Raw genomic sequence first — 27,274 nt, forward strand, 5'->3', positions numbered from 1 at the left:
AAGGTCAAGCCAAGGTCGAGCCAAGGTCGAGCCAAGGTCGAGCCAAGGTCGAGCTAAGGTCGAGCCAAGGTCGAGCTAAGGTCGAGCCAAGGTCGAGCCAAGGTCGAGCCAAGGTCAAGCGAAGGCCAAGCCAAACCAAAACAAGCGGAGCCGATGCGAGCCAAGCCAAGCCACGCAGAGCCGAGCCGAGCCAAATCAACTACGGGAGCGCCCGGAGTAATAGGCACACTCGCGTGTGTCCGAACTATTTACACGCGCTTCCGAGTGTTCCACCGACGAGAATGCCGCAGTATTTAAAACAGAATTTCGCAATGGATTTCTATTTCTTTAAAGAATCGATGTTCTTATCTACTTTCTCTTTCTTTATCATTCGTGACGTCAATTTTAGCAAAAGAATCTATACATTAGTCAACATTCTGGAAGTTGCTATGCGACTAAATCGTAGAATAAAAAGAAAATGATGTTTTGGATTTGACTTTGTGCATTTATAGGATATTCGAGTCAGTATAATGAAATGAAACAGTTCGTCGACCCGTTACGTCCTTTACATCAAACAATGTATGAGTACAGTATCAATATATTTTTCAATTTTTCAATCAATGCTGGGATGTAGATGGGATGCGATGGTACTTCAAATTGAATCAGATTAAAACGTATTTGATTTCTAGCAACATTTTGATGAAAATGACAGTCCTCGGAATACAAAGAATCAAAGTGTGCGGACCTTTTGATGAAACACTTATTTTGATTAAAAAATCGTAGAAAAAGATATTGCATTGCTTTTTTCTTGTTATTGCTTTTGCAGTGTGTATTAACAACAACTATGCCGATGAAAATATTCAGGCTTCTGTTCGACGTTGATTACATTCAAACCAGATGTATAATTAGGGTAAAATGATTGATCTCTCGTGAGCGCAATGCGTTGAAACTTGACTCGCATATATTTTCTATTAAAACGTATTATGTATTTCTATATGCGTAAGAAAAATTCTGAAACTTAACAAATTGTACATACTAATTAAGAAAAATTTTTTTCATTCAGGAAAATCTTTTGAACTCGTGAACGTAAAGGTATCATAAAGTGTAATTTCTTAAACTGCCATTGGTCCATTCAAAAATTACGATTCCATCGATCGTTATCATTCTTTTCCTTTCGATGTTTCTCTCGTTTTGTTTTTCGATTGTGGCGTGTTTTCGAACGTTGTTATTTCACGAGAGATAACGAAGTTTACAGTTTGTATACGCGATGTTGCAAGACAGAACATAGTTGCACCGAAAATACTTCGCAGATATTTCATCTATTTTTGTTTTGCCCTTCAATTCGATCAATTGTGTATCGTTTATAACTTCGTAGTTTCAACAAAGTGGTAAAACTGAAACACAATTATTCAGAAATCAATGTTTTTACAATCTTTATCAATCAGAAACTGAGTGAATAAAATCTTTAAAACATCGATTGTACAAATCGTAAAATAAGATAGTAATCGTTAAGAATTAAAATGGAATGCAATTGTCTATAGATAGCACCGAGAAGTAATTAAAAAACAGAATCACTTATGGAGTAGCTCTACGGTAATTACTAGATTACTGATTTTTATAAAAATTTCCATTATTCCAAGTGAACGGCAGGTCCTTGTGCAAACATAATTTGCTAAGTGATGGAACGTATGAAATGGAAATTAAATGAAAATTAATTTTTTCTTTTAGAGATTTTAATAAGCTAAGAAATAGTGCAACAGTATTCTTCAATTCTCCAATTTCGCGCACAGTTTTGCATCGCGCCTATTCGCGTTCGTTTCGAGTGCATAAAATCCGCAATCTAATAATAAGCATCAGCTCTACGGTAATTACTAGATTACTGATTTTTATACAAATTTCCATTATTCCAAGTAAACGGCAGATCCTTGTGCAAACATAATTTGCTAAGTGATGGAACGTATGAAATGGAAATTAAATGAAAATTAATTTTTTCTTTCGGAGATTTTAATAAGCTAAGAAATAGTGCAACAGTGTGTGTGTGTATTCTTCAATTCTCCCAATTCCCGCACAGTTTTGTATCGCGCCATTCGCGTTCGTTACGAGTGCATAAAATCCGCAATTTAATAATAAGCATCAGCTCTACGGTAATTATTAGATTACCGATTTTTATACAAATTTGCATTATTCCAAGTAAACGGCAGATCCTTGTGCAAACATAATTTGCTAAGTGATGGAACGTATGAAATGGAAATTAAATGAAAATTAATTTTTTCTTTCAGAGATTTTAATAAGCTAAGAAATAGCGCAACAGTGTGTGTGTGTGTGTGTGTGTGTGTGTGTGTGTGTGTGTGTGTGTTGTATTCTTCAATTCTCCCAATTCGCGCACAGTTTTGCATCGCGCCTATTCGCGTTCGTTTCGAGTGCATAAAATCCGCGATCTAATAATAAGCATCAAGATTCCGATGCAACATAAATTCTCGTTCTATTCAACTTTTTGTCGCATTCTCCCTGGCGGGCCTGTCGCAGCCGTAAATACGCAAAGACGCGCACCTATAGTAATTACAGTGACTCCGTTAGCATCGCCGGCAGGGGCAAAAACTGCCCCGGCAGAAAACACGCGACGAGGTCTGGAGAGTCGAATGTCGAAACCGTGGACATCGATTTTTCTCGGTTTTCGCCGACACAGCCACGAGCGAGTTCGGGCAAGCAAAAGGAAGCCAGGAAGGAACCACGGAATATTTTTCTTGTGTCCCGGCGAGAGCTGGTCCGGGACGATAGAAACGAGATACTTCCGCGATATAAAGTGGACGTATGAAATTGTGGAACGGCGACGCCCAGCGGCCAACGGCGTGTCGCAAGGATAGGACACGGACCCGATGTTTTCTTGTCCAGCCTGACCAAATTTCCGTACCCTCTAGCCCTGAACTACCCTCGTCCTCCGAAAAATTCCTTATCGATCCATGGCTTATCCTGGAAATCCAGCAACTTAACGCTTCGAGTACGCGTCTACCAAAAACGGGAAACGGATTTATTCTGACTTCATAACGAATGTTTGCCGCGTTACATTCAGTGCACCCTCGATCCACCGTAATTTCTCAATTTTTACTTCGTTGAACAGTTAACTGTGTTCGACGGGTATACTCGTCGTAGAGAAGTGGCAGTATTTCGTGTCATGACGAGTATATTTGTCGTGTGTAAAAAGTAGTAACTATTTGGCTATTTAAATGGTAATTTTAGCGAAAATGAGAATATATTCTAAAATTTCAAGATGATCAGAATATTTTGAGGACTACCAAATAGGCTATTTAAATCGTAATTTTTGTGAAAACAAAAACATATTCTCAAATTTCAAGATATGCAGAATGTTTTGTTTTCATTCGAGGCGACCGATTTCGGATTTTGCTTTTATGGTTATCGATATTTAAATAGCCAAATAGGCTACTTAAATGGTAATTTGAGTGAAAACAGAAACATATTCTCAAATTTCAAGATGTTCAGAATATTTTGAGGATTACCAAATCATTCGAGGCGACCGATTTCGGATTTTGCTTTTACAGTTATCGATATTTAAATAGCCAAATAGGCTACTTAAATCGTAATTTTAGTGAAAACAAAAACATATTCTCAAATTTCAAGGTGTTCAGAATATTTTGAGGATTACCAAATCATTCGAGGCGACCGATTTCTGATCTTGCTTTTATAGTTATCGATATTAGAAAAATCTTTTCGTGAGAAACTTTTTAACGACAGATTCGTTATTCAGAAAAATCTCATTAGAAATCGTTCGGAGTTTAAATCGATCTATAATCTTGTTTACGAAACAACATCAAACATCACCGTTATAAAACTACGCTCAATATTAATTACGTTTAGATCTCGTTTATCTCTAGATAGGTCCGATTGTTAGACCTAAAACGTAAATGAGAGAAACGGAAGGAAATTCTGAACAGAATTATTCATATAATTCGAACAAACAAAATAATGACCAGTTATGTTCAATATAAAATGGTCGCAGTTTCAGGCGATGGTTTTGCAGAGCGCAACGTCCATCAAAAATAATGTAATGCTCCAGGCATAAAAACTTCTCGTATTTTGAACCACCGGTCGTTCCAGATGCGTAACAACCGCACGTTTTTTGTCCGTTTGCTCGACCCCGCAACATTTCTGTCAGCGTCGTTGGTATAATATTTTCTACCTAATGTATGGAGATTTAGTATATCGTGTATCCATATTCTTGTCCTTCGGTGGACTCCGTGATGTGTTCGTTCACAGATGTTTCTATTGGGTTGGCAACTAAGTAATTGCCGATTTCAGTTATAGACGTCTCTCACTCCCATTTTTATGACATCTGTAAATGTTATATTATAAAATCATTATTATAATATTATTATTATTATTATTATTATTATTATTATATTATTATTATCATTATTATATTATATTATTATTATTATTATGTTATTTTTTATTAATTTTTCAATATAAATATACAACAGTTGCGCTAAACTGGAATAGCTTTTGCAACCTGCATACGGCTCGAAATAAAACTAACGTATAATTAGAAATTTACATTTATTTACAGCACAATCTCTGTTGTAGATAATCGAATAATCCGGACCTCTGATTATGCAGTTTCTACAATAGAAAGATTTCTCATGTGTCGGCCAGATCCGCTGCGGTCAAGGTTAAAGACGAAATAGAGAAGTATTGGATGAAGTCGACCTCCGCAAGGTCGTTGAATATTTGAAGGCTAAGTAGATTGAACCAGGTCGCGCGTCACGGTGAAATATACGCCAGCGACACGCAGCTAAGGAACAAGAATTTTGTCGTCCGCGCGGAACAAAATATTGGTTGGCTCGCGAAATCGGAACGAATTTCGCATAAGCGTCGTTTGAATACGTCCAAACAAATGGAAAACTATGAATACATAGAGAGCATCTTCGTATAAATGGCGCGGTCCGAAGAATGGTAGACTGGCGTGTAAAGGAATAAGTGAGAAATTCATAATTTCTTCGCTACCGTTCTTCTACTTGACAAAATCGAGCAGAGATTTCGAGTGAAATTTTGGAAGCTTGAAAATGTTAATGTTTCGAGTACTAAAAGTATTAAATATTAAGGTATTAAGAATATCAAATGTGAAGGTATTGAAAATATTAAATATAGAATTATTAAAAGTATTAAGTATAAAAGTGTTAACAATATTAAATATAAAAGTATTATAAATTTTAAATATAAAATAATAAAAAATAGCAGCATCTTATTTTAATAATAAAGATACTAAAGCATAACACTTCAAAATTACGAATTACTTCATCGAAATGATTGTTACTTTTTTTTTGCTGTATATAATATTTCAGAAAACTGGATTCCCAAATTATTCTCATTCGATGCACTTCTTAATCGACCACTGCATGTATAATGATTTCTTATCTGGTTACGCGATCCGCGCCGAAACACGTTGCATATTTCTCTTATTTCGCCATATTTTTTGCGACTCGGGGAATTGTCGGTGATCGTGAATGTTTGAGAATGTCAGCGAAATACAGGACGAAAATAAATATTGTATTTCCATTGCGGTGCTCATGCTCGAAATATGCTATTTACCGATGCTGATGTACAATACGTCTGGTCTCCGGGGAAAATTTGCGATTTAATGCCTGTTGGTATATAAACCGTTCCATCTCGCTATACGTAGTGCGACGTACATAGCCGATATATCTTCAGAATGTTGTGCATTCAAGTCACCTATTGCTCTCGATTAGTTTGAAACATAAACAACTATGATCACTGTTTACAATTATATAACATTAACGTGCCGCCATTCTTCAAAATGATTTGGATATTTTGCTTCTGGAATCGTATCTGCCAATAAGACCGTGTTCCAACAAATTCAGCTTTCACAATACTAAATATTTTAATGTGAAAAATATATACTGTACACTATTTTTTCGGAACGGAATATAAAATTATATTCTCTTGTTACCAATTCTGTTCTCTCGGGACACAATAAATATAAATTTACGTTTTCCTCGAAGAAATGATTACAACGAAACAGGTTCTAACCATCGTAACCGCGGAGACAACGGTACGGCAAGGGGTTAATTAATAATAAACATAAAAGCTTCAGAAAACCAATTTTGTTTTCTACTGTGATTAACACGTTCCGTGCCACGTGTACCATCGATGGTACACGCTTGCATGTTTACTTAGTGAACTGAACAAATTGTTTACAAGAAATTTAGAACCGAAGAATCAATTTCCACCGCAAGAATGGGCGTTGATAAGTTTTTGTTACGTTGTTATGTGTACGAGAATTAATAATTGCACGTAATACATCAAGTTTTAGTAAAATATCAAAGTGTGAAGATTCGAGTAAAAAAAGCTCGGCACGGAACGTGTTAACGCTTAACCGACGAAATGTACGTTAACGTTATACATAAATCGAAACCACTCACTATTTTCAATTATGTCGAATCGATCGAGTGTTTGCGAGCATAAAATGATAATTTTTGCCCGAATTCCAGCGAATCGTTCGAATGTAACTTATGCAAATGATCATTTAGAGAGTTCCACGGATGCCTCTCGGATGCTCCGGTTGGTTAATGTAATTGATAGAGAATAGCCCGGTGAAAACGACTATAATCGGGAATTCTCTCCTGTCGATCAGATAGTTTCGCCTGAATTTCCAGCGTTTGAAAGCCGCGCGGCAGGCGTTCAGGCGTCAGCAGCCTCTATAAAAGAGCCAATGACACTGTTCAAGCACAGTTGATAGCCATGCTCAGGAACAATCCGTCGATCTGCGGACACGACCGGTCAGATAATCGAATTGTTTAGCCCGGCATTCGGTAATACTCGGGGTAGACAATCGCATCGGCAGGATTCGCGCGGGAGAAGGGAGGAGGGCCCCCTGCACGCGTAGCGCAGAAAGCCTCGGTCGACCTATGGGAACGTGCCTCGCTTTGTTCGCGTGCCAATTGCAGCCGTTAATTGGCTATAGCCAATAAAGCGTTGATTAGCAGCCGGCCAGATATCCGGAGATCCGCTATCTGTGTCGTGGCCGCGCTTGTAGCTGAGTGTTGGCTTAACGCTTCGTCAAAATGGCGCCAAGTTTATCGATTGCCGCGTTAGAGGCACCGGTCATGTCGAATACACTTGTTTAACTTCGAACACCGAGGGTCTTCTGTTTGATTTCGCGCCACTTGACGCGTCTGCGATCGAGTGGCTCCTATGTATACGCGGCCCGGCCCAGAAAATCGATATCATTTCAAGTGATAAAGTACAGCCTGAACATTTTTATGGCGTCGATTGTTTACTCGCATCGAACAATATTTAACACCTTTGCCGAGGTCCAAAGTCGTCTATTATGCCTGGCGACATTGTGGTTGAACTTGATGTCTCAAATAGAAATTGATTTATAGTTTACTCTCGCATTGAACACACACACAATATTCCAAAAGTCCAAAGTCATTTATTATGCTCGGCAACATTGCGGTTGAACTTGATGTCTCAAATAGAAATTGATTTATACTTTACTTGCATTGGACAATATTTAACACTTTTGTCCAAAGTCGTCTATTATGCCTGGCGACATTGCGGTTGAACTTGATGTCTCAAATAGAAATTGATTTATACTTTACTTGCATTGGACAATATTTAACACTTTTGTCCAAAGTCGTCTATTATGCCTGGCGACATTGCGGTTGAACTTGATGTCTCAAATAGAAATTGAATTATAGTTTACTTGCATTGAACAATATTCCAAAAGTCCAAAGTCATCTATTATGCTCGGCAACATTGCGGTTGAACTTGATGTCTCAAATAGAAATTGATTTATTGTTTACTTGCATTGGACAATATTTAACACTTTTGTCCAAAGTCGTCTATTATGCTCGGCAACGTTGCAGTTGAACTTGATGTCTCAAATAGAAATTGATTTATAGTTTACTCGCATCGAACAATATTTAACACCTTTGTCGAGGTCCAAAGTCGTCTATTATGCTCGGCAACGTTGCAGTTGAACTTGATGTCTCAAATAGAAATTGATTTATAGTTCACTTGCATCGAACAATATTTAACACCTTTGTCGAGGTCCAAAGTCGTCTATTATGCTCGGCAAATTTTTGTAAAGGAAAAAGTTACTTCAAATCACCTCAGGAATCCCTCGTTTCTCGGAAGTATCATAATTTTGGGACACCCTGTAGGTTGCAGTGCTATAAGAGGGGTCCCGCAATTTATCCTATCGTGTTAGAGCGAAACCGTGTTATAGGATGCCATGTCGTAGAAGGGCTACCTGTACTCTCGATACTCTTTGTTTATCATTCGTGAAAACGGTGTCAAATTGATAGATGAATGGATAAGACGATTAAGGTGGCAGAGTTTTGCGATCCAGTTTATGCGAACAGTAACAGACTCAACAAACGAAGACACTGCCAGCCTGTAGTCGCAACATCAAACCTGGTAGAGTCAAAATCTGATAGCGTACCATACAAGCGGCGCTAAATCCAAAAAATGACGACAGTACTAAACTCGTGTAACCGAAAGCAAACCATATGATATTTAATAGAGACACGATGTGAGGATCCTCGGGGATTCCCAGAGGCGTGTTCTCTGTGATTTGAGAGCTGTTGAGAGCTTCGGTGGTCCTAGTAATCTCAGGGGTCCCGTAAGTCTCGTGATTGGGAGACGGTTGTCCTGGGGATTACAGTGGTCTCTATTGAAACTTTCGGGTCTGATCCTCCTCTCTATCGGATCTTTGAGATTCAATACTGTTTGTGGCCGATCTTTCAACTATGATCCGGTGCCGACGATTGCCGATGTCCTGAAAGAAATGCCATCGCGTCGCCGTATAAATCGCGCGTATCAATGGCTCCCATGCAAACGTGACGGACATCGAGGATCGACCGGATGGTCGTTCAAGTGATCGAGCCGAGAACCAGCTGGCGCAATGAACTCGGCCGTTTGCCAGTTATAATTGGTACGCGCCGCTACGCGTTTAACAATGGCGCGACAATGAATGAATTCGCGGGCGACACGCGAGACCCGTTGATTCGTTGCCAAGAACGTGCACTCATCAGTCCGCAGTACTCATTTCCTGCCGTCGGCTGTCACATTTGACGAATTTCGGCGCGGTTCCAACCTTTTTAACATCGTGACGCTGTTAACTAGTCAAAATTATATAATATTTAATGTAAAAGGTTAATATAAATCGCTATAAATCGCACACTAATAACTAGTCCGAGGGTTTTTATACAAAATAAAAGTGTCGAAAATTCCCCGAACCTTCTCGACCTGCTCGAAAATTTCCTCCGTTTCGCACGAAATCGAATAAGACTTGCAATATTATCAAGACAGAACGTTTCAGAAAATGAGAATCAATGAGATCTGAAAGAAAGAAAAAAACGAGATCTAGATCATTTCATTTAACTTGCAGTATCGGCAACAGCTAGAAGCGAAATATGTATTCGAACGAGAAAATCAAAGTTATATAATATTTAATTATTTAATGTAAAAGGTTAATATAAATCGCTATAAATCGCATACTAATAACTAGTACGAGGGTTTTTATACAAAATAAAAGTGGTCTGCATTGCTTAGAAGATCTATTGGGTTGGCAACTAAGCAATTGCCGATTTGTTCGATGAAATAAAAAGTTTTTTTTTACTTGAAACGAACTTTAATCTGTAATGTATTTTCCATTTTGTTCGATGACCTTTTGCCATCCCTCTGACAACTTGAAAATTCCACGCTCGTAGAAAGTCTGATCCTTTTCGGCCAAAAACTGAGTTAAGTGAGATTTTACAGCGTCATCGTCATTCAAAGTTTTACCACGAAGGGAGTTGTCCAGGGATCGAAATAAGTGGTGATCCGATGGCGCGAGATCAGGACTATATGGTGGGTGTAACATCGATTCCCAACCAATATCCATCAATTTTTGCCGAGTGGACAAAGACGTGTGCGGCCTAGCATTGTCCTGCTGGAAAATGACACCTTTACGATCGACCAATTCTGGTCGCTTTTCCTTGACCGCTGCATTCAATTTGTCCAGTTGCTAACATTCACGGATAATAAAAAATAACATAATAATAATAATAATAATTTTATAATATAACATTTACGGATATCATAAAAATGGGAGTGAGAGACATCTATAACTGAAATCGGCAATTACTTAGTTGCCAACCCAGTAGAAACTGCATAGAAAGTAGATATCAGAGGTCCGGATTATTCGATTATCTACAACAGAGATTGTGCTGTAAATAAATGTAAATTTCTAATTATACGTTAGTTTCATTTCGAGCCATCTGCAGGTTGCGAAAGCTTTTCCAGTTTAGCACAACTGTTGTATATCTATATTGAAAAATTAATTTTGAAATCCGATGAATCGTCAATACGGATGATGCAACGGCAAGCGAGTCAGCGATGATCCGGAGAATAAAATTCCGCAAATAAAAAAAAAATACTGCTTCATAACGTTACGCTTGCTAGCCACTTATTTGAAATTGGAAATATTTTAAACGAATTGCGAACGCAAACACGAGAAATAAATGTATAGAAATATCGCGATTGAAAATCCTTGAAATATGTGTTTGTGAAAAGACAGGAACGTAGCATTGCATACGAATGAAACTGGATAAGCATTTTAGACAGATATGGACGAACGATGAAGTCCTGCTGAATATAAAAAGAAAATGGAACGACGTTAGCTGTTTAATCACGAATGTAGGAGAGTTAATCTCGCGTTTTGCGTCACGTCTATGCACAATGGATACGAGTGTATCGATTGAACGTTGTTTTTTTTTTATTTCTGATCTCGCGAGACTGTTAGCTATGATTTTTTTAATTGCCACGCGTCCGCCGAGGCAGCGCCGCCGTCACCGTCAAAACGTCGTTGCAATTAATCTCAGGTTTAGTATCGCGGCCATAGTTGCGGTAACGGAGCTGCGTTAACGATTCAACATTTGTTCTTTTTTTGTGTTGCTCCTGCGAGGCTACTAACAGTGATTTTTTATCGTCGCGTGTCCACTGAGACCGAGCCGCCAAAACGCTGTGCCGGCGCAATTAATCTGAAATTTAGTATCGCCGACTGCGGAGGCTGGATATACGTGTATTATCGACTGAGCATTGCTTCCGAATCGTAACGAGCTCTGCATTGCTCTGCTTTGTTCGAGTAATAAACCCTTCACACTTCACGGCCGCTGGCGCAGCAACGTGCATCACTGCAGAACATGAGCTTCATTCGTGATAACACAAACCGACTTAACGAAGAAACATTAAATTTTACGCATCGCTATGCCCGCGTCGGAGAAGCAACATTTACTTTTGCGAAACGGTATAGTACAATTTCCGAATAGTTTACTAATTGTTCGCGGTAAATGACTCGTGGAAAGCGGGAAATATTGGGTTGGCAACTAAATAATTGTCGATTTCAGTTATAGACGTCTCTCACTCCCATTTTTATGATATCCGTAAATGTTATATTATAAAATTATTATTATTATTATTATGTTATTTTTTATTATCCGCGAATGTTAGCAACTGGACAAATTGAATGCAGCGGTCAAGGAAAAGCGACCAGAATTGGTCGATCGTAAAGGTGTCATTTTCCAGTAGGACAATGCTAGGCCGCACACGTCTTTGTCCACTCGGCATAAATTGATGGATATTGGTTGGGAATCGATGTTACACCCACCATATAGCCTTGATCTCGCGCCATCGGATTACCACTTATTTCGATCCCTGGACAACTCCCTTCGTGGTAAAACTTTTAATGACGATGACGCTGTAAAATCTCACTTAACTCAGTTTTTGGCCGAAAAGGATCAGACTTTCTACGAGCGTGGAATTTTCAAGTTGTCGGAGAGATGGCAAAAGGTCATCGAACAAAATGGAAAATACATTACAGATTAAAGTTCGTTCCAAGTAAAAAAAAACTTTTTATTTCATCGAACAAATCGGCAATTGCTTAGTTGCCAACCCAATAGATCTTCTAAGCAATGCAGACCACTTTTATTTTGTATAAAAACCCTCGGACTAGTTATTAGTATGCGATTTATAGCGATTTATATTAACCTTTTACATTAAATAATTAAATATTATATAACTTTGATTTTCTCGTTCGAATACATATTTCGCTTCTAGCTGTTGCCGATACTGCAAGTTAAATGAAATGATCTAGATCTCGTTTTTTTCTTTCTTTCAGATCTCATTGATTCTCATTTTCTGAAACGTTCTGTCTTGATAATGTTGCAAGTCTTATTCGATTTCGTGCGAAACGGAGGAAATTTTCGAGCAGGTCGAGAAGGTTCGGGAAATTTTCGACAACTGTTACAGCATGAAACTGAGAACACTCTCGGTGGCTTGGCTGGCAAGATTTTCTGTGTTCCACTTCTTCTCATCCCCTACTCTAAGGCTTATCTGTCCTGATTACTTAGTCAAATTGCTCAAAGTTCCAGCTTCTAAAGAGTCCGCCGAACTTCGACAATTTTCAAAGCAAGTCAAAGTTGACGGGTTGGGAAACACTTTTTTAAAAAAGATCTTGGGAAATTCTCAAAAATTCATTCATTCTAATACTTCGTGAAAGTGTCCTGTCAACTTCGACGTTATTCCGTAAATGTTGATCCACTCTGATTTCCAAGTATTAAAGCTCCGATACTCAACGCTCCGTCGGAATGAATTTTTAAATGGAAGAGTACTAAGTATTTCCTGAAAGTATGATCCCGGAACGGTGCAAAGCATTTCACGTGTTTCTATTATCATTATTTGATCAATTTCGAAAACTTCTTCACCGTGAAATGAATATTTTACTTGTCTCGGGGTGAATTTCTGAAACAAAGATATATCTAATTACAACTTATTTTCATGGATAAAAGTTGTAAAGTGTAACGATATTTTATAAAGTATATCGAAGAAATTTTAAACAAATCAAACGATGACTTAAACTCTTTCTGCCTCGTGTATAAACGTATTTTCCGTGACATTTTATTTCGAACAACAGCTCCGACAACGGCGTCAAGAGATATGAAATTCGACGCGGAGTAACCCCACGCGAATGCAGAAAAAATGTTCGCTTTATTAAGGCAGCTGCGATATATTCGGTCCGTAGCAGTCATAAACGTCATCGATGGGGTCGAATGCAAACGCACTACTTCAGACGGCAGTTTATACAGCAGAAAAAAAAGTAAGCTCGATTTCATTTCTCATACTAGGTGTTTTATTCCCGTTGATAAAAATATTATACGCGGTGCTAAATTTTTAGTTTTAAATCTTTGTTTTACTGCGCTCCGCGTGTCCGGCGACGCTATAAGCGTGCAAATATCTACAATCCAGTCATCAAACCGAGCAGATAATTTCATTTAGCGCAACTCTCTGCGAGTAGTCGTCAAATAATAAAACTAAAATATTTCTGTTTCTATTTAATATATCTACATATAAATTTAATATATCTATATATAGTTTAATATATCTATTATAATTTGTTATATCTATTTATAATTTTAATATATCTATATAATTATGTATAATTTAATATATGTATTATAATTTTAATATATGTATATAATTATGTATAATTTAATATATGTATTATAATTTATTATATCTGTGTGTGTGTGTTTATAATTTTAATATTATATATAAATTTAATATATCTATATATCTATTTGATTTGTAACAGAACAGATTAATATAATAAGATAATTTTAATATTAAATAAAAATTGAGAAATATCCTTTTTAAGTTACAATGGAATTAAGACAAATATTTTAAACATAATTCAAATTATTGTCAACAAAATTTACAGACTATCTAAATTCCTTTTTAATATTGTTTATTTTCTAATAATTCATTATATAACTATAACGACATCGTTCCTATATCGTGAACATGCTAAAGCCGGACAAATTAACCCCTTGCCATACTTCGACGAGCCCGGCTCGTCCTGAAAATTAAAAATTGGAACAAAATTCTAATCCCTTGTCGTAAATATTTAAGCGATCGAGTAAATGTTAGGCACGCGATAAACATCAATTTTCTTCCCCTTCTAAGAAACTATTGCAATCGAAAAATTTCTAATCGTAGTAACCAAGAAGAAAATCGTATGTCAAAGGGTTAATAGTTGAAAATCATCAAATTTCGAAAACAAAAAGCGTAAGCATGGACCAAATATTGAGTCGTCTGTTTGTAGAAATCGGTTTTTATTAGTTTCGATTAACGAGATATTCTATCGCGTTTAGGCTATCCGCCGGCGTCCGCGCGTCGAAGTCGGCGCGGAAAACATTTTCCTCTCGCGCGGTCCTCGCCGTTTTCCTCTCCGGACTTCGGCGCGCATGCAACGAGCCCACAGCACCCGGCACTTCGTTCCTTTTTCACTTTGCGCACCGCGCGACACGAGAAAGAACTTATGCCGCGTTCACACGAGACTCTTAGCCGGCTCGCGACCGCCGCGATCTATTAATTTGCTCGAATTCCCTCGGCCCTTTGCGCCCGTGCGCCGCCAAGAATTTTAATTCCGATCCCGTGCGCCGTCCTGGAATCGGTCAACGAGCAGTTTCCTTCTTGCAGTGTACCTTGCTAGCCGGTAATCGCCTCGCGAGGAGTATTGCTTTTTGCTTGCCGCGCGTGATGGCGAAATTTAAAGTTCGAACGACTGTCGTAAAATTTACGACTTGAATGAACTTTTGCGTATTTCGCTTTTCTGGGGACGTCGGCGACGCTGTAACCTCGCCTGTTTCTCCTCGGTTATGCTTTCCTGATGGGGTGCTCTTCTCGTCGAATTACATAGAAAATGGATCGCCTTTGAGATATTTATTCAAGGGAACTCGGATCACACGAAGGTGGCAGCGATTATGCTTTTCTAAAGGGTCGCCTTTGGTCAAATCACGTAGAAACTGGTTTATTTTTGAGATTTCATTACAGAAAACTCGAATGACGTGGTGATTACAGCTTTTTTTGTATTGTATACAGGGTGTTTCAAAGTTATGGTATTTCCGGGAAATGAAGGGTTCCCGAGGTCATTTGATGTAACTTTTTTAAATAGTGACCAATGAGAGGCGAGCTTGGCTGGCGCGAGGCGACGCGGCCAACGAGCGAACAAAGCCATTCATTGGCTCGGCCGCCTCGCTCTTAATTTCTGAATATACAGAGTGTCCCATAATTATGTTAACTTTTGAAAAGGAGTGATTCCTTAGGTCGTTTGAAGCAACTTTTTCCTCAGCGAAAATGCAATCCGCGGTTTCGTTTACGAGCTATTAACGAAAAACAGTGACCAATGAAAGGCGAGTGGGCGTCGACCGCTCGTTGGCTCGCTGCCTTGCGCCAGCCGAGCGCGCCTCTCATTGGTCACTGTTTTCCGTTAATAACTCGTGAACGAAGCCGCGGATTGCATTTTCGCTAAGGAAAAAGTTACTTCAAATGACCTCAGGAACTTCTCATTTCCCGGAGGTACCATAGTTTTAGGACGCTCTGTATAGGTTGGCATACTTTAATATAACACAAATTTTATCATCGCTTTCCTACCAAATGTCTTTTGTAAACATTTTCGTAAAGTTCAATGTCTGAGATTCAATATTTTGCCCTAAATAATATTACTTCTCTTCTTTTTGTTCTTTAATTGTAAGCATTTAGAGATCATAAGAGGAGAAAAAAATGGGAAACATTTTTTCAACATGTCTTGCGAGGCCTTTTACAAGGTGCATCATTAAAGAAAGTACTGAAACCGATATTGGTCATATTGATCCAACGTAAGTTACATTAAAAATTGTCTTTTGTTTTCAAATGTAACGTACACATGTTAAAATGTTGAAAAGACAAGTGAAACGAATTATAAAGGTACTTTAAATTAAGTTAACTAACCAGCTCATTTGTTTGTAATATCGACTAAATGGATGATCACGTTGCAAACAATTTTTTCATCTCTGCATTATTTCGTTTTTCTTGTAAGATAGTCCTAAAAGTAATATATGTTCGATGTCGTGGAAAAATGCTGTTATCAAATTCGACGCTGTTTCTGTTCTTAAATGAACAGATTAAAAATTAACGAACAGCGCGATGCAGGTCGTGCGAATACATTTTCTAAATGGACTTAAATGAGTCTCACTTGAGACTGTCTATTAACTGTTTATTAAATGTTTTCTTGCGTTTCGTCACTTACAGATGAGCCGTTTATTTTGAAAGTGGCATAAGTCACTTTACCGGAATGAAAAGTGGTGACTTTTTAATGTTTATACGAAGTATAGTATATATAGTATAGTATAAGTATAGTATTATATAATAGTAATAGTATTTTTTAAAAGTATTAGTATTATATTATTAGTATTATATTAGTATTATATTAGTATTAAAGTATAGTATTATATAGTATAGTATTTATACTGAGAAAAATATCAATATCCTGAGATAACAAATACAAGTAAATCTTCTCGAAAGTTAGCATCCATATTTTGAAACGCGTTAAAACGCAAATCCTTAAATATATCGACTTAAAAACAAAGTGCCACCTTCAAAATAAAATAAGCTAAGATAACAATGACATTTATAAATTTCCCTGATTAATAAGAATTCGCACGTAAACGCGTAATTCTTACGAATACAATAGCGATACATACCGGTGATCGCAAAAAATTACTTCGCACATGTATTTCGTAGTATAAAGTCTCCGGAATGCTCTGTTGTCGTAGTTTCGCCACCTGGGACTGACAACGCGATTAAAGAGCGCATTGGACACGATTCGACGATCACTTCGTCGCCGCTCAGCCAGAGCTAACCCGAGCTCCGAAACAAAGTTTACCGTACAGCGTTCAGTGCCCGCGTCTTGACTGGCGCTACAAAGTGTATATTAGCCACGAAATTTGTTAACTACAGCGTACACTTCGACAAGAAACTACCCGGTCACGGTTTGTTAAATTTCGAATGTGGTCGGAACTCGGCTGGGGCCCTTCGGCGTGAATTCGTAGCGGGACACGGTCTGCCTTTTTACTGGCAAGTTGTTACACAGGGACGTCAGTGCGGGAAAGCTCCAACGGTGGAAATGCGTTACTTTTCGTTTACCTCTCTGCGCGGCAAAAACATTTTCAGCGGCAGAGAAAAGATCAGCCGCACGCGAGAAGAGAAGTATCTCTATTATTATAATAATCCTTTTCTGACCTATAGTATTTCCATTTTATATGATTTTTTTTTAATGCAACAGTTACACTTTATACAGATTCTTGAATACAAACAAATTTGATAACGTTAAAAGTATCTTGAAACGTGAATTTTTAATGGCGCCCTAGATTTGCCACTCGAGTGCAAAGGGTTGAAAGTAATATGTCATTTTTAGGATTTCTTTGTAACAAAAGTAAATAAGATGATAATCTCGGCTTTTCGACATTTTAATATATCGTTTGAGCATAAAATAAATTATACAATTTTTTATTTTATCTAAGAACGTGCGGGCCACGTTGTCGAAGGATTCTCTTCGAATGGTTGGACGTTTAGCACCTCGACTATAAATTCGAAACCAAAGAACCAAATATATTCTTAACCTTTTAGGCACAACGCGACACTATGGTGGCTTCCGCGGATATCATCTTTTAGAACGACACGCCACTATAGTGGCTTTCGCGGATGTCATCTCTCTGGACGACGCGCCACTATAGTGGCTTGCTCTAATAGCTCACACGCTCATCGTTTGAGCCAAATAATCGTCTTCATATGCATTGTTTCACACTTCTTTTGTCTTCACATCGATTTACAACAGTCTACAGGGTGTCACAAAAATGTCTCGCAATCTGGAAATGGCGGGTTCCTCGGATCATTTGAAGCAACTTCTTCCTTTACAAAAATGTTCTCCGAGGCACCGTTAACGAGTTATTAACGAAAAACAGTGACCAATGAGAATCGAGTACGGCTAACGCGAGGCGGCCCAGCCAACCAGCGCGCGAAGCCCAGTTCCGCTCATTGGCTCGGTCGCCTCGCGCCAGCTGAGCTGGGATTCGACCGCCTCGACCGCTGGCGCCGTAGGCTCGGCCACCTCGCGGCAGCTGATCTCGCCTCTCATTGGTCACTGTTTTTCGTTAATAACTCGTTAACGGTGCCTCGAAGAAAATTTTGGTAAAGATAGCCGTACCTAAAAGGTCAAACTGCATGATATTTCCGAATCAGTGAGCATATGAAGGTATAAAAATCCTCTTTTTTTTAATCATTCTGTGGCGTTTTAAAATCAATTATTCATCAATTTGCCGCAATTCCATATTCTGTAAAAATTAGTCAATTCGAAGGAATTCGGGATATTAAAAGTTCACTGCTTGCGGAAAAGACTATTCTTCAATTAAACAAAAAAATTCACTTAAATCGTTAAGATAGTTTTCGAGATATTTGTCCGACCAGTTCGAAAACTGATTTTTCGAGAAGTTAGTACGCGTTGAAAAGAATTCAAGCGGCATCTGTCACTCGAAAGCCTATATAACTTAATTTTTATAACATAATTTTAAAAATGTTTAAATTTCCTTTTAACCGCATATTCCTGAAGCATCGCTGGAGGTGAAAAAAGCTAAAGAGAATAAAAATCGACTTTCTTAAAAGTACCAAACCTTCCCTTAAGGCTCCGTGACTGTTGGCTGGCGGCGGACAATCGCGATAGAAATATCAACGGCGTTTTCTTTACGCGTTTCTCACGCGAGAGCTAAACGCTTTCCACGTTGTTCGCGTAAACAGAAAGCGTGTACGAGCAAGCGCGTTCTACGGGGAGCGTAGAAGAATGCGCGGACTGTCGAAGCACTTTGAGCACGCGGAGAACTGGCGAAACACGGCGGAACAGCGCGACGAAGTCAAACAATTTGTTGCTTCAGTTGTCACATAATTTTTCGAGTCCCTTTGAGAACGGCTGGCTCTACTCGCGGCTCGCGTCAAGGGCGTCTTTCACCTTTCCTCTCGCCGTAGGAACAACGTCCGGACTGTGTTTAAGATCAAAGATAATAGACCTTCGTCGCCGGTTGAATTCCTAATTGTTTTTCTTCGCTCCCCTGGATTTACAGTACAATTTTCACACGGCTGAATCGGGTAATACAATTTTCCCGGGGACGCGACTTTAAATCGCCGTCGTCGCCGTTTCAGCGAAAAACCGTTCTCGGGAGGGCGGAGGCTTTTAGTTTCGCGCGAAGAAGTGGAACGAAAAGGTGAAACGAGTCCGGGGGACAAGTTTCCCGAGGCTCGAGATGAAAATGAGATCGCCTGAGAAATGAGGTTCCCTAAGACGACATGTTTAATGGTTTCATTAGCGAGAGATAAAAAAGGAGAACGGCAAAAACAAAACGGGACCGGCGACGCGCTCCGCCATCCGATGGCCCTTCTTTGCCGTTCTACATCTGTCCCATCAAAGTCTGCCGGCGAACTTCCCCGGCTTTCTGGAAATTCAGTTAGTACTTTGCCTGTATATGTAGCGACAGCTGCTGCGCGCGGGCTGATTAGGTTACAAAAAGCAGACGCAACCTTCGCGTTCCCGAACGAAAAACCGCAGGGATGCTCTAAACGGTTCATAACATGATTCTCAACTGGAAAACATTTTCCTGCATTCTCCTACGAACTTTCGCTAATGTTTTCATCTCTTTTGAAACGTATCTGGACTTTTCACCGAAGCCTCGTAACTCTGCCAAATAAAATATGCTTCATTTGCTTTCGTCGAATGATTGGTCTCATTCAAGGCAATTCTGATTGCATTACAAAAATTCGCAGCCTTCAAGTTCCAGTGTTTCTTGTAAACAATTCGACATAAGATGACAGGTCATTTCATCGCGAGATTTTTATACCGAATCATTTCTTATATTATTTATAATAACTAAGAATTGCTTAATAATAATTCACTTCAATCTCGTCCGAAATGAAGTTACTTCTACAGTAATTTCTACAATAAAACAAAAATAATAAATTTTTAGACATATACTTTATCTAATATATAATAATATAATAATAATATAATATAATATAATATACTAATAATAATAATATAATATAATATAATATAATATAATATAATATACTAATAATAATAATATAATATAATATAATATAATATAATATAATATAATATAATAATATAATAATATAATAATAATATAATAATAATATACTCTTTAATATTATATTATATAATTTTATATGCTAATAATAACATACTTTATCTAAAGAAAATGTAAAAACAGAATTATTATCTCGACCGAAAGGAAATCAAAACACTCTTCACGCTTGCTCCATCCTGTTTGAAATATTCAGGTGACTCGATGTTATACAAGGAGCGGCGTTAAACAATGTTGAATCGTCATTTCCCTTGCGATACACGCGAAGCATTTCAGGACTACCGAATAAATGATTGCAGCCGCCGTTAGCGGCGTTGGTAAAAGTGTTAAACAAAGGGCACAAAAGAACGACGTCGCTTTTCAACGGGTCTAATATAAGCTACTATTTTACAGCTTTTCCAAGCGAATCGACGGAACAATCAAATCGGAATAATTCACGCTGCCGCTCTGAATCGCTTACAGCTGTTACAATAGCATTTTAATCTGCTCGAATAGCAGAGCGAGTTCAATTCAATGTCTCCAGACGCTGCGCGCATTGTCCAAGCCTGCGGGGATTGTGTCGGCCGACTGTCGATTGACGTTTCGCGAATCGTCCGGTCGTACATCATTTAAACAATATACGTATTGTGCGTCGCAACAGCGCGCGTCGTATTGTCAAGATGCTCGTGCAACCGCAGAGGTGAAGTCATTTGCGTGCATTAATCTCGCGCGATCGAATCGGTTCGCCAAAACCAAATTGGCACTCGCAGTAAATTCTCCCTAATTGACGCTCAAATTGTACGCCGAAATGGACAATTCGGGAACAGGAGATACGATTATTCGAGTCTCGCGGCTCATTTTTTATAGTTGTTGACAATTCGTAACTATAAAAACGAATATATAATAAATATGCGTTAGGCTGAAAGAGGCCAACGAAATTTAACATCCATTTGATAATATTCGCGGTTCATTTGTCGGTTCAAGTACGATGATACAATTTAGAACGCAACGATTCTAAATAAAATAATTCTAAATAAAATAATAATGTTCTGTCAACTTCTTCATCCGAGCCAATAATACAAGATCAATGCGTCTCGCGTTGTGCAAATTTCGCAAATTTCTACGATTTTGTATACTAACTTTAACGATGCTTCGATGAATTGGAAACAAAATATTCCCGTCCGCTGCAAGTATGCCAATACAAAAAATCTAGCAGAATTTTTACAAATGAGCCGTTTGTTTTGAAAGTGGCATAAGTCACTTTGTTTTTAAGTCGATATATTTAAGTGTTTGCGTTTCAACACGTTTAAAAATATGGATGCTAACTTTCGAGAAGAAGAAATTAAACTCCAAAAACCTATGAATGGTATGTGAAACTTTATGCAAAAGAAAGATTATCTTCATGAATTACAATAGACGCGAGTCAAATTGAAATATTTTTCTTTAATAATGAAATATAAAAATATTTCAGTGAGATACTATTGTTTTAAATTTCACCTATCCATTGTTATTATAAACGCATAAAATCCGCAGTTTATCAGTGAATTATAAAAATGGATACTTCACTCGTTTACATATCATCTGCTCTTTTATCAGAACAGCGCGAGATTTTTCAGCAACATAATAATTGTAGCATTTTATACGATAATATTTTTCATCATTATTTGATTTCTCAAGATTGCAACGTACGTTGAAGTCCAAAAGTATTTTAAACTACATGTCAAATTCAAATATTTCACTAGAGTGCTACTATTATGCTATTCCCAAATATCATCAGCAATTGAGCCGATTATTTTGAAAGTGGCATAAGTCACTTTGTCTTTAAGTCGATATATTTAAGGGTTTGCGTTTCAACACGTTTCAAAATATGGATGCTAACTTTCGAGAAGATTTACTTGTGTTTGTTATCTCAGGATACCGATATTTTTCTCAGTATAAATAATTTCGTATAAACGTTAAAAAATCACCACTTTTCATTACGGTAAAATGACTTATGCCACTTTCAAAATAAACGGCTCAATTATAGACACGAGCTGCGAGGCTCGTTTGCAAGCTGTAAGAAAATTAGGGAGATTTTACTGTATTCTGCACGAAATTTGATAACCGTAACAATTTTTTTGCAAATTCATTTTTTGCAAAAAATTTCTGTTGTTTGATTATCTATAAATTTGTAAGGAGAACGAATTCGTTTCGATAACGTTACAATGCGCAACGACGGTAATGGAAAATAAGATACGAATGGATTGTCAATTGTTCTTTGTGCTGTTAAAGTATCGATAAATATTGCATCGATAGATATAAATAATGTAATGTGATGAAGTGAATGGAACAAATAAAAAATCATCTTGTGCAAATAAAGAAAGGACAGACTAGCTAATTTACATTCAACTTCGAATGAGCAGCCTAAAATTGAAGATTATTTCGATTCATCGTTTTTTATTGAATATCGCAAAGAACTTACTATCACGAAAATCTTGGGACTTCAGTCTATCGAAGTAACAAAAATCTGCTATTTTCACAATCTTTAATTTGTTTATTGCTCGTAACAACGTTAACCGATTTCGACGAAATTTTCAGCATCCATATAAAAAGTCCAATTGCGCGCTCCAGAAAAGTTATAAAATATTCGCTTTTTATATTTCTTGCCATTTCACCCAATTTCAATTTTTGCAAAAATTTTGTTGGCGATTGTATAGTGAACTAGACCCTCTAACATCTCGAAAAAATTCAAGTCACTGTTTTAAAATTAACATTGACATTAACATAGCATATTAGTATATATTAATATATTACATATATTTATATATTAATTATTATATATATATATATATATATATATATATATATATATTTATTATATATATATACTAATATACTAATATGTTATGTTAATGTCAATGTTAATTTTAAAATAGTGACTTGAATTTTTTTGAGACGTAGAGGGTCTAGTATAATATAATATAAAGTATAATACATATACTAATATAATATATATATATTAATATATTATATTAACACAACATAACACATCAATTTAAAATTAACACATAAAAAGTGTCCGACCCTATCGACTACAATAACGAGACGAAACGAACGTGAATTATTCTCGCGAGAATACTTTCATTTCATGAAACACATTTTATTACGTATTGTCGCTCTATAACGTATCGTGAAGGATCTATCCAAGCCCGGAAACTAATGTACAAAAGAAGGAACAATTACGATCGCTCAACTTTCCCGTTACGAGACCAGTTTCGTAAAGTTCGTGCCAACACCGACGCATCGGAGCATCAATTTCTTCAAGGAAAACAGTCCAGCTTCGCCGGACTCGGAGGAAACCGTGAACGCTATCGTTCCATGATTGAAATAATAATATCAAGCCCGGGGAGTTCATTTTCCGGACAGAGACACCCCGCTCGACCCTCTTGCGGTTCCAGAACTCGTGGCAGTAAGTTTAGGTACCGCGATCGTCCTCCCTTAAAGACGTTCTAACGGTTATCGCCGAGACCGGGAACGAAGAAATTGCAACGATGCTATTTGGAACGGTTTAAACCCTTTCGCAGCCGTTGCAGCGAGTTCTCGCGACGATTAAGAGCGAAGTTTCCGGGCGGTGCGCGCGTGGGAGGGCAATTCCCGCGCGGTACGCGGGGGAAAAAGAATAATTTAACGGAACGATTTAACTAGGGACGGGCAAGTTTTCGGCCACGAGCCGTCTTGAAACTCGACCGGGAAAGCTAATACTCTCCCCGGTAAGCTGAGACTTCCGTTTAAACGACCACCTTTTGTTTTTTTTTCTGTTTCAGGTAAGAGACACTGCCATTTACGCAGCGAGCGCTCGCGACTCGTCGAAACGCGGTGAGTACGTATGCATTTGTATTATGGGCAGAGCTGAGAATATTTGTTTATATCGAGGATTTGCAAATTCTGTAACTAAACTGTGGATTTTTGAGTGAAATCAAAATTTTCTATAAAAATTACGAGAGAATGAGAGAGAGAGATTGTGTGTGAGAGAGAGAGAGAGAGAAAGAGAGAGAGATTGTGAGAGAGAGGGAGAGGAAGGAAAAGAGATTGCGAGAGAGAGGAAGTGAGAGGGAGAGAGAGTGAGAGATTGCGAGAGAGAGAGAGAGAGAGAGAGAGAGAAAGAGAGAGAGATTGTGAGAGAGAGGGAGAGAAAGGAAAAGAGATTGCGAGAGAGAGGAAGTGAGAGGGAGAGGGAGTGAGAGATTGCGAGAGAGAGAGAGAGAGAGAGAGAAAGAGAGAGAGATTGTGAGAGAGAGGGAGAGAAAGGAAAAGAGATTGCGAGAGAGAGGAAGTGAGAGGGAGAGAGAGTGAGAGATTGCGAGAGAGAGAGAGAAGCAAGAAACAGTCTTTCTTTGATTATTTTAACAAATTGGAATTGATACATTGAGTATCCTAAATTGTTTTAACCAGTTAGCTGTGTTTGACGAGTATACTCGTCATCGCTTGATCCTCGCTTTTAATCCTTCTCGATTGCACTCATTTTTAATAGAAACGCACAAGATCTACAGTCTAGTCATAATAAAATGAAAAAAGTAGTAGGATAAAAATTATTTTTCTGAATTTTATATTTTGATAATAAGTTTGCTAGTAATAGTAAGTTTCTGATAGTAAGTTTCCCAGTCATACTCATTTTTTGGAAAAATTGACATGTTCTTTCAAAATGAAATTCGTATCGCTTTTACGGTAAAAAGTAAATCAAATACTTAAGGTTTGGACCTGGACGATTTTTTTTCAAGTTAGAAGATTTAGTTTAAAAATATATTTTCTTCTGCTCCAATTTGATTTAATAACATTGTGAACATTTAAGAGAGTATATTTAAATATTGTCATATATTAAGTATATTTAAAACTTTCCGGTGATTTATAATCGTTATTATTTCTAACAATTATATTATTAGGATAGGAGAATATATTACTAGAATGGGTTATTTTTGGTTACGGCTTACTGTTGTTGTAACTACTAGCTCTATTACTTTTCGTAAGTTGACGATTTAAACTAAAATTTGTCTAGTTAGTGAAAACATCTGAATAAATATATAAATGAGATATAATTTATTGATTTAAATTCTAAAATGAATGTAGTATTATCACTGAAGCTTTAATGCAACCGTTTTCGGGAAGCGTGTGAAGGTCATAACTAGTCTGCGGATTGTGTGCATTTATGACAAAAATGATATCGTAGCAAATAATATAATAGATCAAATTCAAAATAGCAAAAAAATTTATTGAGTTGAAAAATATTGTTGTATCACTGTCAGCTATTAGAATAATAAAGAACAAAAATAAAGAAAAATAAATAAATTACCATGTAGTTTATACATCTTGTAATTAATGGAGACAATTTTTATTTTGCATAAAAATCCACAGTCCGGTCATAACACACTCGATATCGTTCCCGAACATGTAAGTAACAATTTCTTGAAGGTTAAATACCAACCCGACCCTTAACACCGCTCCAGAACACAGGTAAGTAATACTATTGTCTTAAGTCCTTCTTTCTTCATTTTCCGAGTTACGCCACTAAATAAGTGTACATATATGTATTGATCCCCGAAACGAACACCACTAGCTTGGAATTTCCTGGAGTATTTGTCGAGGATGATTGACAGTGAAATAAGGGCGGTAGTATACTCGACAGCGAGAAGCGGGGGATACTGGGAGGGGGTGAGCAGGGTTAAAAAATGAAGGGTGTCCTGAGAGAGAAAAATGATCGCGGCAAGAGAATGCTATGTTGCCCGGACATGTAAGTCTTCATTAATTATCTGCCGGGAAATTAATTGTAGTCCGCGTTTAAGGAACTTCTCCTTTGATCTTGGCAATATAGATGAGACAAGGGCTGTAATAATGGCGGAAACCTGGCGTAACGCTTTGTAACATGACGAAGTAAATGATCGAAACTGAGTCTCACAATATTCTTACCTCACAGAACTCTTGATTAACTATAAAGTCAATGAAACATTCAGCTTTTAGGCCTTCGTATTATTTAATATTGCCAAAAGACTATTGCAGGCCATTTTTGTAACCTGCAATCACATGTACAATCTGTAAAACAAAGTAAAATGAAATCTATAATCAAGTTTAACCCTAGAAAGATAACCATATGACAACGTACGTAAAAGATAACCATACGCTTCAGAGGCGCATGCTTTTCTAAGGCGTCAATTTTATACTAACAATGGATATTTATTTAAGTTAATCTAGTCATTTTAAAGGTTTGGCATTATTGTCAAAATAAAATGCATTTATATTATATTTTTTTATATTTTAAGTAATTTTAAACTTAAATCACTAGACCTCTATGAAAAATTAACAAAAATCAACAGTCTTCGCAGGCGCCTCTGCGACGTAGGTTATCTTTCTCGGGTTAAATTCTCTTTGATTTCAATCTTCATTTAAATAGTACAACTGTTGGTAAACATATCAACAGTGTGACATGATATTTCAATGTTAGTAGATTTTGACGTTATCTCCTAATACTTTACGATTCGAAACGTCGCAGGGAATTGAATAGTGTAAAACAAAATCGCGTCGAAATAGTGATATTACACTTTACAACTGCGTCCGAAACGCTTCGACAAAAAATCGAGCTGCTCAACGATTTGTTTTGATAGACGATAAAAAAAGCTACCCTCCATTGTTTTTCCTATTTGCAATAAAAACTGTCCAGCTTAAATTCCAGCATTCACTTTATACAGGGTGTCCCAGGTTTTAATGTTGAAACTTTGTGAGTGTATTCTATGGCACAAAGTAAGAAAAAAATGTTATGTAAACATAGGTCGTACAGAGCTTTATTAAGAAGTTGTAACAAAAATTCAGAATAGGAATAGTAATCAACTTGCTGTTACTGCGAGCATTGGCTTGAATAGATCAGCGCATGCCGTGTGTTTATGAAAGCTGTGTTTATTAATACATTTCGAAGTGTATTAATAACCGTTGTTGACAATACATGATTGACATCGATCGAAGATCGAATTTATGACCGTGCGAATTTCGTTTTTATTCCCTTTCATTTCATTGAACGAATTTTCTATATGACATATATATTATATTATTATATTAATATTATTATTATTATATAATAATATTATATTAATATTATTATTATTATATTATATATTATATTATATATATATATATATATATATATATATATATATATATATATATATATTACATATACATTATATAACATTTATTATATATAATTTATTTATATTACTTATTTATATTATTATTATAACATTTAT

The 27,274-nt window shown here is 37.2% G+C and overlaps 1 protein-coding gene across 1 annotated transcript in view; it reads left to right on the forward strand.

Moving 5' to 3' along the window:
• Window positions 1–24,792, forward strand: part of LOC117222115 (E3 ubiquitin-protein ligase MYCBP2) — a 409,723-nt gene extending 384,931 nt beyond the window's left edge. The window contains exon 31 of the mRNA XM_076522830.1: window positions 23,810–24,792. Within this exon, the coding sequence (XP_076378945.1) occupies window positions 23,810–23,813 (4 nt within the window). The 3' untranslated portion in view covers window positions 23,814–24,792. The remainder of the gene's footprint in view (window positions 1–23,809) is intronic.
• Window positions 24,793–27,274: the final 2,482 nt, after the last annotated feature.

The sequence above is a fragment of the Megalopta genalis genome, chromosome 1, assembly GCF_051020955.1.
Source record: "Megalopta genalis isolate 19385.01 chromosome 1, iyMegGena1_principal, whole genome shotgun sequence".
Taxonomy (NCBI): domain Eukaryota; kingdom Metazoa; phylum Arthropoda; class Insecta; order Hymenoptera; family Halictidae; genus Megalopta; species Megalopta genalis.